At 42.6% G+C, this 12,183-nt stretch overlaps 3 protein-coding genes across 3 annotated transcripts; 1 reads left to right on the plus strand and 2 right to left on the minus strand.

The window, feature by feature from the left end:
* Window positions 1–1,526: 1,526 nt before the first annotated feature.
* On the plus strand, window positions 1,527–3,093 carry LOC143210441 (uncharacterized). Its single transcript, XM_076427327.1, has 4 exons — window positions 1,527–1,703; window positions 2,096–2,279; window positions 2,357–2,528; window positions 2,937–3,093. The coding sequence occupies exons 1-4, from the start codon at window positions 1,527–1,529 to the stop codon at window positions 3,091–3,093; spliced, it is 690 nt and encodes a 229-aa protein (XP_076283442.1).
* A 438-nt stretch (window positions 3,094–3,531) lies between these two features.
* Window positions 3,532–7,298, minus strand: LOC143210409 (L-asparaginase 1). The gene is made up of 8 exons (XM_076427255.1): window positions 7,136–7,298; window positions 6,756–6,867; window positions 6,528–6,642; window positions 5,761–6,097; window positions 5,298–5,612; window positions 4,408–4,712; window positions 3,962–4,135; window positions 3,532–3,888 (listed from the first exon to the last, which is right to left on the minus strand). Exons 1-8 carry the CDS (start codon window positions 7,296–7,298, stop codon window positions 3,532–3,534), a joined length of 1,878 nt encoding a protein of 625 aa, XP_076283370.1.
* Window positions 7,299–9,434: 2,136 nt separating this feature from the next.
* On the minus strand, window positions 9,435–11,828 carry LOC143210451 (ADP/ATP translocase 1). Its single transcript, XM_076427341.1, has 2 exons — window positions 10,248–11,828; window positions 9,435–9,699 (listed from the first exon to the last, which is right to left on the minus strand). The coding sequence occupies exons 1-2, from the start codon at window positions 10,367–10,369 to the stop codon at window positions 9,435–9,437; spliced, it is 387 nt and encodes a 128-aa protein (XP_076283456.1). The 5' UTR covers window positions 10,370–11,828.
* Between the last annotated feature and the right edge of the window lie 355 nt (window positions 11,829–12,183).

The following is a 12,183-nucleotide window of genomic DNA, read 5'->3' on the forward strand; positions in this document are numbered from 1 at the left end:
AGGAGGACCTCCATTGTCACCCGGCATTGTTGTACCCAACATCTCCAGCTCGAACTAATCTATCTTTCGCAAGAGTGACAACGAGGCCATTAACGGGTCCCTCGGGTCTCTTCCTAGAGGAAACCGAAAGCTGAACATTTGCTAAACATTCATCCTTATCTCCGAATGTCCTTACATCCAGCTTGCGTCACTGTCTTCGCTATTGCTGGTCTTTTCGATTTGAACAAAGTTTGCATCTAATGTACATACAATTTATTTCTTCTGATAGCTGTTGTTTCCACGTGGGGGATGATCACGGCCGTCTGAGTTGGTCGCTGTAAATCATATTTAATTGTTTAGCTCGGTAATTAATATTAACCCTTAAGATTTTTTTAATGTTTTTGTTGTTGTACATTGCCCCAACTCGTTTCCGTCATAAATGCATAAAGTTTCCACTTAGATCACGACCGTCTGAATTGGGCGCTGTAAACCATATTTAGTTGTTCAACTTGGTAATTAATATTAGCCCTTTGCACTCTCGGAACTATTTTAATACTAAAATTCGTCTTCCTTAAATTTTCTAAATGTTGTTGCTGTTTTAAATTGCCCCAACTCGTTTCCGTCATAAATGCATCAAATCCGCAATCCAATTATAAGTGATTGAACGAGTCGGAAAGGGAATGGTTGCATGTCTTTTTCCACGGAAAACGGAGTACGCTTCTCGACACTTTGTCCTCGCCCGATTTCGAGACGAGAAATTCGTTCTGCAGGTTGCCCCGGAAAATTCATGAAAGTCGGACCCCGTATGCGTGCACTAACAAACTTCGCAAGCGAATGCACACGTATGTTCAAAATCGCTCGCAATGAATACAATGTTCAAAGGCATTTTGAACTTTCGAGATGTTTTATTCATCTTTACTGTCACCTTTAAATTAAAAATCGCAAAATTAAAAATCGTTTGCACGAATTGCAAGACATAGAAACCGGATAAGAATTTGTTCCTTTTTTCAGTAGTTCTATTAAGTTGTACGAAATGTATTGATACTCTTAAATTAATTTAAGATAATCTCTTAAATATACTCTTAAATTAATTTCGTAGTATAATTTAAGTAGTACTAATATACTTATGAGAGATAAGTAATAGAGTACAAAGATCGAGTTGTCTCGTCTTGCTCGAGGGTGAAGTGTACGGAAATTTGTACTGAAATGGGAACAGAACGGCTCTCTTCCCGGTGAAAATGGCGATGCGGTTACGAAACGTGGAATTCCACGCACGGATCCACGAAAATTTGCAGCCGTGACGGTGGCCGGCGTAACGAAGCCCTCAATGCGCCAGTAATTTGTCCAGAAATCGCTTTTAGGTTCGTTAATTCGGTGGCACTTTCCTGAGTGACGAGGGTAGGCCGGTCCCTGGTACAAAAACTGCTGACAGGATCAAGAACCCGCCACAAGTGTCTCTATCCTCGTCCGAAATAAATCGACGAACCTTAGAAAAGTGCAAATCATTCTTAATCTACGGATCTCGCATTAAAACTCCATCGGGAACCATGAAGACCTCGACGATATCTACTATACTGACTGTTTGCATGATCTCGAGTCTCTCGGCTACGGAGAACAATGCTGAAGCTACCACAAAGGCGACCAGAGCGCAAAACAAGATATATCATCATCACCGACCGAACGGAGGACTGATTTCCTTCGATTCTGATAACGAAAAAATTCGCGTGAGTTCCATTATGCTACTCAAAATTGGCCTAACACCAACGTTACCATCTGTACAATATTTATTCAATCGTTAGACTGTGAATCTTTATGCGAAATCTAAAGTCTTCAATTAATAATTGTTAATCCATGGGCTCAAAACAGAGAATTACGGAAACTGAAGAAGTTTGGAGCGTTACTGTTCGATTCGTGATTTATTAAAATTTCTAAGGCAGGCAGCTTATTTACCTGTACCCTGTTCCTTGTAATTGCTTCGATCAACTTTGATTTCACATAAAAGCTAGCAGTCTAATTACAATTATGGGTGTACACCTGTAAACAGCAGGCCGTGCACAGTGAAGAAATGTTGAACAACAAACAAAATATCCTACGCTTCATCTCATTAATTCTCCAGCTGGATTGGTCCCTGGACATTCCGTTCATCTCGATTCCGATCGATCAAAAAATTGGCGAGCACGGCCAAATCCCCTCCTTGTTAAACGTGAACACAAAGGGCATAGGGATAATAGGTGTGTTGATCACTCTGCTCACCGTGGTACCGCCTCTGTTCTCAAAGGACCGTCCGCACATGAACTATCGTAAGCGAGTAACATCCCCACATTGTCGTTATATACATTTATTTGCCGTTTTCGTTTCACTACGATGACTTATTCAGGGTCGGAGGACAATTCTCAGTGGTTGGAAATGGGGAACACGATCAACGACATAATTTTCGGTAATAATTATGTGGCGCCGTGTATGCAACGCGTCGTATGCTCGATCGTCTCGGTGGCCGCGCACTCGGATAGTCCTACCAGCACCGATAAAATCATCGACGGATTATCCAGGTACAGTGAGAATACGTTGCCGTTCGTGTCAATTATTACATATTAATAACTAGACAGCGGATTTGTATGCATTTTTAAGAAAGAAAGTAAATTTCTATTTCACTGCAGTTTGTTGCAATTTAGGTGGACAATTTTTATTTAACATAAAGCTGTGGTTGTAAGGAAGAATACTTTCACTGTAAAGTTTTGATTACTAATTCTTCGACATAGGACATTGGTTAAATTGCATTGTTTTCTGAGCCTTTCGAGATTGTTTTCATGACTTTTTTCCTGGTAAATACGTAAATCCTATACTCTAAAGCTCAATTAATGCATAAACACAAGTTTTTTGAAATTGTGACATGCGACGTTTTTCCTTACAACCACAGAAAGATCCGCTGTCTATTAATAACGTTCCATTTCGAACAGTCACAAGTGGTTCAAAGACGTCACGAACGGAACAATGTTCGAGGACGCGGTGAAGATCGGTCGAAGGGGTGGCCATGATTGCGCGCGCATATACAAGGACTGCCTGATCACGCCGGCGCTGCTGACGACGATGATGAGCGAGCTCGGTATAGTGTGACGAATGCGCTGTAAACTATCTACAATGCTTTGTACAGTTTCGAATCAACATATATTTTTCTACAATGGCTGGAATTTCTCTTTGACTACAAACCGTTCACGGAACCGTCGTTCGAACGCGTGAGGCGCAAAATGTTGTCACGTGGTCTGAGCACGACAATCGTTCCGACACTTTCACTTTTCGCGTTTGTTCGTAATTCGAACGACACCTCCGGAGACAAATGACGGCGTTTACTTGGCTCCCCTATCCGTGGCTGATCGTTAAAACGCGAGAACGGTTGTTAGGCTGTTCAGCGCCGCAATGCAAGGACAGTCGCTCGTTAGGCGGTGCATGAGTAAACGTTTTATTTTCTCTCCTTAATATGTTTTGTCCCGCGTGACCATCGGAGGACCGTAGCGTTACATTATGTTCTACCGCGGACAAACCCCCGTTTCACTTTCATCTGGCCGTTTTCACTGAGTTCTTGGTCGGCTCTAGCTCCGAGAGCAACGACACCGCTTCCGTGGAACCAGCCGCCTTCGCTAGATCCAACGGGGTTTGACCTATCTTGTCCTTGCAGTCGGCGGAAACCCCGTGCTTCAACAGGAACTTGATCGCCTGCGTTTTGTTGTGCAATGCCGCGCAGTGCAGCGGCGTTCGACCCGAGAACTCTATCTGACTGAGATCGGCATTCGCGTAATCATAGGACTTGAGACGTTTCAGGTTCCCTACGGCGGCTGCAGCGCACATCTTCTCGCCTATCAGGTAGCCGCTGCCGTGAAGGTGAGCGCCGCACTGCATCAGGACTTTGATGATCTGCAACATGAAACATTCAGTTTCAAGTAAGAGCTCAACTGAAAATAAAACAAGGAAAGTAGCAAAGTATTACGTCGTAATGATCGTATTCCACAGCATCGATGAGCGGTGTACGGTCAAATCGGTCTTTGATATGCACGCTAGCCCCCATCCTCAAGAGACACTGGACGACATTCAAATCTCCTTCGCAGCAGGCGATGTGCAACGCGGTGCGGCCATCCGTGTTTCTCTGTGAGATATCCGCGCCCTAGAACATTTTGCAAATACAGTGTTTTCTCCATAACTTTTTCTTTTCTTTTTTAACGAGAGGGTAATCTCGAAATACTCGATCGCTCGCTGACTCGATCACTGGTTTCAAGGGATCCCCACAGTCTCGGTGGGGAATACTGTATTGAAATGATAAAAATTCATTTATGGAGATCAATGGAATAGATTTTGAATTGCCATTTCTAAACAGCGACATTTACCGATACTTTTAATGCTTGGTAGCTGTGTGGAGAGCGAACCGTGTCGACTTACGTATCCCCTCAACATTTCGAGTTTCACGACGTCCCTGGCGATAACGGCGGCGTTCAACATCGCTGGGAATAGGATCGTGCCCAACTCCACGATCTCGGTGGTCGACGAGATCCTCAAAGACCTCGCAACCGCCTCCACGAGGTCCAAATCCTGGAGAAAAGGCGGTCTTCCGCTGGTCAGTTCACCCCGTAAGTTAGTCTGCATTATCTTCCGCTTGGTTTCCGTGTCCCACTCTTTCTTCGACAACACATAGGCCAGTTTAGTCAACGCTGCCTCCGGGGTCATATCGAAGCCTGATATCACACCTGCGGTTCAGACGTTCCTACAGAATCTTTTGCTGACAATCGGACATAGCTTAAGAGGGTAGACCCGTTTTTCCAGGATTGCAAGGGTGCGAGATGCGCCTTTTCATTTCTCGGTAATGCAAAGATAGTTGGGTTTCAGTAGTCACAAATGCCAGATAAAACATCAATCTAGGCCACGATCGCTCTCAAAAATTCTATTTTTACGTTTACGAGGTGTAATTTGCATTATTCGGCAGCATACAGCTGCGCGTGTATCTATTTTCATAAAGCTGCGACAGCTATATGCTTCCGAATAATGCAAATTACGCCTCGAAAACGTTAGATTGATCTTTATCTACCTAGCGCTTTCGACTACACTGAAGAACCCCATCTTTGAATTATCGAGAAATGAGAAGGTGCAGCCTAGTAATCAACCACCCTTGCAATCCTAAAAACGAGTCTACCCCCTTAAGTGTAGCATGCTGATTAAAATGAAAGGGTATAGTCGGATAAGGTGATTCAAATGTGCCCACATCGCAAATTGATCTTTCATCATACCATTCTATAACGAAAGTATAACGAAAGATAAACATCCCACGTTCGTACCAGCTTCTTCCAGCTGCTTTCCAGGCTCGTACATCCCTGAAACGCATCCAGTCGCGCATTGCGTAATGTTGACTATGATAATTCCGCGTTTCGACGCCTCGTTGAACTCGTTGATCATGTCCTCCCGATTCAATGGGACGTTCCCAGCCCCATAGGTCTGCAACACAACGCCCTCGATAGGCGGCTGTAAAAACGCCTTTACCAGGTGCGTGGTGATGCTCGGGAATATCCGCAGCAAACCCACGTTCCTGTTCAAGCTGGCATGAACATGGAACTTCGTCAGCGAACACGACCGGAATATCACTCGATAGTCCACTGTAACGCAAACAACAATTTTGTTCATGCTGTTATGAGTACAGTCCATGTACATAATGTTAAACAAAACAGCACGGCGACAATTGACAATAATTTGTGACGTAATACATATGTAACAGATCATCTATTACCCTATCATGACACAGACCTTCGATCTTGATATTGGCCTTAGCCAGGGGCGGAAAGTTGGGCGAGTCGAACGCGTTGAACGCGGTCGCTGAAATCTTGCTTGTCCTGTTCCCTCTCATCAGGTTCGTCCCGAAGTAAACGCATACTTCCGGTATATTGTAATTCGCGGCTATGATTAGGGAGGAGAGGAAATTGTCCAGGCCGTCGCTTCTCGTGTCGAAAATCGGCACCTGGGACCCGGTTATGATAACTATCTTGCCGAGGTTCTCCAGCATGAATGACAGAGCCGACGCCGTGTAACTTAGGGTGTCTGTTCCATGGAGAACCACGAAACCGTCGAAGTGCTCGTACGCTTGCTGGAATCAAAGAATTCAACGTGTTGTATTTTCTCTGTCCAATTCAACGTGCCATACGATAGAGCCTCTATCATCAAAGATTAATGATCACTAGACTGCGGATCTTTATGCATTTATGAAGAAATTAGTTGGGCGAAATATAAAACAGTAAAAGATTTGAATAATTCAAGAACGTTGTATATAATGTTGCTTTTAATGTAACGAAGTTATTAAGGGATGAAATCAATTTTTATGTTATTCCTGCTTCACACAATCGATGGAAAACATTTTGATTTTGCACAAAGATCCGCAGTCTAATGATCAACATTTCAGAAAGCATTTCAGCGAGCAATATCGCCAGCAATAACTTGTCTCGTAGAGGGTAGCTTTTTCTGCTGAATTCGAGTCAACTACCCTGATCTGGCGACTCTACCGGCATCGCTGGCCTCACCTTAATGTCGTTGGCAATGCGAATCCAATCGTCCATCGTCATGTTGCTGGAATCGCACAGCGGCGAGTACTCCAGCACATTATATACGACCCGCCTGCTGTCGGTCGCAGTCAAGCTAAATTAAAATTTTCTCTTGTTAAAATGTCGCGACAATGTTTAAAGTGCGAAAAATAACAGGTTTTTCCGAAATTGATGGCAGCGATTGCCGTAAACGATGACAACACTTACGGAAGCACCAGCGGTCCCATAGACCCGAACCGTGCAGTCGCATACTCCTCATCGTGCATGTGAGGGTACTTCCGGAGGTTCTTCACGATCGCATTCGCCTTGGGTACGAGCACTGAAATGGGAAACATGTCCCCAGGACAATTGCGAAATTATGAGGTGGGCTTAATAAAAAAAATCAAAACGATCTACCCTGTAAATCTGAGAACAGCAAGTTTAACAAAAAAGTGAAAGAAATCTTCGACAGTGAATAAACCAATAAATTTAAATGCCAAATAAATAGAATTGTGGATCTGCAACGGCCAGCTGAAATGTATAAGAGCGAAGCACAAATAAGGAAAGTGGTAGAAAAGTAAGAGTCTCCAAGTGGAACACGTGTTTACCTCCGACATCGTTCCTGGTCATGCCGATGGTTCCCCCAGTGTAAATGACCAAAACTCGGCCATCGGGGACGCTCTCTGTGCCCAGATGATCGGAACTGTGATTCCTCAGATGCCTCAAGTCACTTTCGCCTACGACAGTCCGTGGAGGCTTATCGGTCGCCATGCTTGTAGGTAGCCGGTGACAAACTACTACTCCTCGTGTGTTAGACGCGGAATCTTATCGCAGCGAGCAATCTGTTGGCAACGAGATGTATTATGCAATTTCTTTCGGTCAACCGTGTCTGCTCAACGATCGACGCGCACGTTTACTTCCTACTGTGACGCACACGTGCGTTGTGTACGCGGACCGATGACAGTCACCGGGCCTCAAGCTAACAGCTGAACCAATGACGTATACTGGCTGGCATTAGAACGATTCGGTGCTTCCTACCATTTTTGCATGAAACAGTGGAATGAAAAAACATTTTTCGTGACCAAAATTACTTTCAACGGTATTTCAAGGTTTACAGTTGTGATAAATGTAGGTCGTTGAATTCGTCTCGAAGCCAGCTAGAATATCGTGAAGTCAAAAATATTCGAATAATATTACAAACACTTTGTCAAACTCCTTTTTCTATAAATTTGTTCACAAAGATTTACATTCGCATAAAGATCCTCAATCTCTTACTTATAATTATTAACATATTCACTATCAGCGTTAACCATTACATGCACATCGTTGCACAATAGTATATTGAGATTATGAAAAGTGTCAGTAATACGAACGCTGTAAGCGGACGCGTTAATATAGAAATCAGAAGTCGCAGTAAAATTAATAATAAAAGCTAACACGAGAACTATACATCGACGATTTTTATATATAAATAGGTGTATTGAAAAGAAGGCCTAGCGCCAGAGCTCGCACTCACAACTAAACGATAATTAAACGCTATAGAATATTGATAGCTATCGACAGCTGTGTGTTACAATGAGTATCAAACTGTTTACGTACCACGCAACGGATTGATACACTCGAGAAGACGATTAAGTCTCAACTCGAAACATGAGCGAATCGGTGGCACTGAGAAATCTCGGTGTTTCTCTCTTGTTTCAAGGTGAATCGTTAGAGGCCAACCGGGGTCAAGCGTTAGATTAGATTTCCTCGAATAATTCACAAGTGTGTCGACGGGACAATGTTTTAAAAACGACGCAGATTAACTTTCTATTCCGTGGCGATCCGATCGTGGATTCACTTACGCGCGGATAAAAAATCCGAAACGTAGACTTTTAAAAAAATGAAAAAAACTTTAATGTTTTTAGAATGATCCTTTAAGCATACACGCCTCGCTGTCATCGCTATGGCCAGACCACGGATCCTTATGCAATACAAAAAATGAAAGTATAGTTGTTCTCTTAAATAATAATAAATCAACACTCTTACACCGCACAGCTTTCTATTTCACCTATTCGTGTTTCTCATAAATGCATAAAATCCACGATCTAATTATAACTAGCCAACAAGAACGAGACTTTCCCGATCGTGTAATTCCTAAGAATCCCTTTATTAATCTCTTTCTCTCTATCTCCCGGTGAGATTATCTTTCGCAGAACGTTATTGTCCCTGGAATCAGCGCATCTATTATCGTTCACCGGACGTCTGACTTCTCCGTTTCCTCCAACTTCCGAGAAGACCTAAAAAAGAAATCGTAACGGTGAGATATCGCCAGAAGAGAGAATACCGTGAACTCGAGTACGGTGTACCTTCGTGCTATGAACTTCTCGTACCGTGCTATCATTAAATCGTACGTGACTAGAAGGAAGGATCCGCAGACTGTAGCCAACAAGTTCGCGAAAACGCCCTTGTAGAAGCCGACCACGCCGTCGTTTGATAGGATCCTAGCAATCTGATGAGCATACAATGTCAACGAAATGCGTGAACAGAGGTATCAGACAGTTCTCACTTTCAGATGAGCCGTGTCCCCTAGAGCAGTTTCCTGCGAGGACCTTGCGGTTCTCGGATGGGAATAAGTTGGAACTCCCTGCTCTAGAGGAATCATTTCTCCAATGCAGTGTCGCCAGAATCGACCAAACACGGTCGATTTTCACACTCCGCCTTCTCCCCTTCCACTATCCCATTCCACCACCATGAGCATACTCCAACATCCCCCATTAAAACCGTAGACTGGTTTCACGTATTAATCTGGTTATCAGAGAGGAGGTAATTATATAAATTCTGTAAATTAAATAAAATCTGGCGACACTGCTCCAATGTACCGCAAGCATTGTAGCTGGCTTCAACGGTGTGCTTTCGACCTCCTGATCAAGCCAGCTGGAATGCGTTAATATTGTTCTCAATCTCTTCACCAACCACTTTTCGCGACGACTCGTAGCCATTCGGTCCACGTCCACTGTTGAGCATTTTCTGTCTGGATATCGTGTCGAAAGGATAGGAAACAACGGTCGCTGTGCAGCCTGATACATGAGCAAACAACAAGGACATCAGCACCGGCACAGTTCGAAAATCATCTTTGCCTTGGCTCAAGTACCAATCCTTGCTGACCGTGTATGCTCCGAAATAAATGGATCTAGTTTCATCAGGGTTAATTTCATGAACAGCTTATTCCGCTTCCCGAATCCGAATTAAGGAGAGAGACTCAATTCCTGACTCTAAAAAACGTATTCCATTCGTAGAAATATGGAGATCATTGTGTAAAAGAAGATTTTTAAGAAAATGTTATACCTGCATAGCGGATCTTTATACAAAATAAAAATGTTCTATCTGAATTGCAACAAACTGCAATGCAACATAAATTTATTTTGTCTTTTTAATACGTTGAAAATAATATAATCGCATTTTTAAATACTTCTAATCCTTTTTACTGTTTTAAACGATATCTACTCGTTTTTGTCATAAATGCATAAAATCCGCTGTCTAGTTATAACAAATATTGTAATGCTCGTGAATTTCTTATAAGCAAAAATTTCTTAAAAATAATGTTATTTTTAGTGATTTTGTTTAGTCGAGTCTCTCTCCTTAAAATCTGGGTGATCTTAGTATCTCTTTGTTCAGGCGCCAGTTCTCTCTGCAACCGGAAACGGAACCAGCGATTCCAAAATGGCTGACTATGACCACCTGTACAAGAACATCCCGCCAGCCGAGCAGAGCATTCCCTGATAAAAGCCCCTGTAGCCGTCGGTTTTGTAGATTTTCCGCACGCAATCCTTGAAACTAACAAACTCCCTCTTCACCTTCATATCGTCACCAACATCCACCGATATTCGAGTGATGCAGAACGACAGTGGATATAGAATCACGCAGGAAGTGACACCAACGCTTCCGCCCGACAGAAACGCTATCAGATTACGCTCCGAAGTCGTCTTCGGTTCAAATATCTATAAAACACTGTTCTATTCTTACAACAAAGTCTATTTTCAAGTAGTTTCACTAATAAACTTTCCTTTCATTTCCGTATATGAAATATAAAATCATAAATCGATCGCGGACATCTTTAGACGTTAATCCTTCAGGGACGTACGGCTGCCAATTGCATTATGTCACAAACATTAAATATACCATCATTTGCTAGACCTTTCGGTAGTTTTTATAGCCATATCTTGAAATTAGCGTGAGTACGGTGTACAGGGTGTAAAGATGGAATGTTTGACCTTGATTTTTAAGGTCAAAATTTTTTATTGCATTGTATTCTAAGCACCATGCAATTAAACAAAAATTTGACCTTGAAATTCACGGTCAAGGACAATTTTGCAATTCCACCAGACACCCTCGGTTTGGCGGAAATGATGTAAGAAAGGTACCGCAACATTAAGTTTTATCTTGAATTTCAAGGTCAAAAGATCAACAAATTTTTTTATTGCATTGTATTCGAAGCAAGGACAATTTTGCGACAACTTTTTTTAGCAGATCTACATCGATCTGAAGCCAAGACCAAACATTTCGTTATACCCTGTACATGTACGTCTGCAGACGTCATCCCCAAAAGGTTAACCTTCCTATGAAAAGTTATACTGAAAATGTTCGGTAATGTTAATAGAATCTGATACGTACACGTCGGTAAGCCTCGTAGTACAAATCGTAGAAAGAAAAATTAATCGCCTGAGCCGGAAAGTACCGACATAGATTCAGATTGTTACCGCGCCACAAAGACAGCAAGCCTTGTTCCCGAGGTATTCGAATCATCGCGTCCAAAAACCCCGAATAAGCGGACCTCTCCGAAAGTCCGATTTGACGGCTGCTCGCCTGAGTCTGTAGAATTAGTTTAATTCTCTCTATCGGTGCGGTTAACGTTTTGAACACGATCGACAGCATTCCGGAGATAAAGAAGGAAGCACCGAAATCGGCTGCCAAACTGATTTCAACGCATTGTCCGTCCAACGCGGGTTTGATCGTGAAATCGTCACTGATCACGCGAATTTTTCTTGGCTTCATCCTTCGCGCGATAATCCTCCAGACATTTTCCAGTTATTTCATAACTACTATACTTCATTTATAGTATTCGAATTAACGTCTAGTCAATCGAAACGACTGTTTGGTTAATGCTGCAGCACGCGCCTCTCTATTTGACAATTTTTCAAATTTCCGGCTATCGACAAAGTTATCGATAAATGTCATCGATAATATCGAGGCACATCGTCGATATTATCCAAATACTTTTTATATACGCTGTTTCTACTTGTGGTTGTGGATAATGCAAAGATGGGCTTTTTCAGATAGACTGATATAAGCAGATAGACTAAGGTTCAACAAACTCAAATTTCTTGAAATTGTGATAGGCGGCGTTTTTCCTGGCAACCACAGATATATTTGCTTGATAATGTCCTCGATTCTTTGAAATGGCATGTTTGGGTTGGATTCAGATAATTCAGAGTAAGTACATATTAATGAGAACGTGCGACAAGCGACTGAAAGCAAACACATATTACATATAAGTATAAGTACAGCAGCGCGACCAGGAGCGAGTCAATTAGTCGGGTTGAGAATGTTGAGATTAACCTAAGTGGACCTATTTAGGTGACAGCGGGTGACAGACGTGACAGACTACAGTCAACGT

Source organism: Lasioglossum baleicum, chromosome 7, assembly GCF_051020765.1.
Source record: "Lasioglossum baleicum chromosome 7, iyLasBale1, whole genome shotgun sequence".
Classification (NCBI taxonomy): Eukaryota; Metazoa; Arthropoda; class Insecta; order Hymenoptera; family Halictidae; genus Lasioglossum; species Lasioglossum baleicum.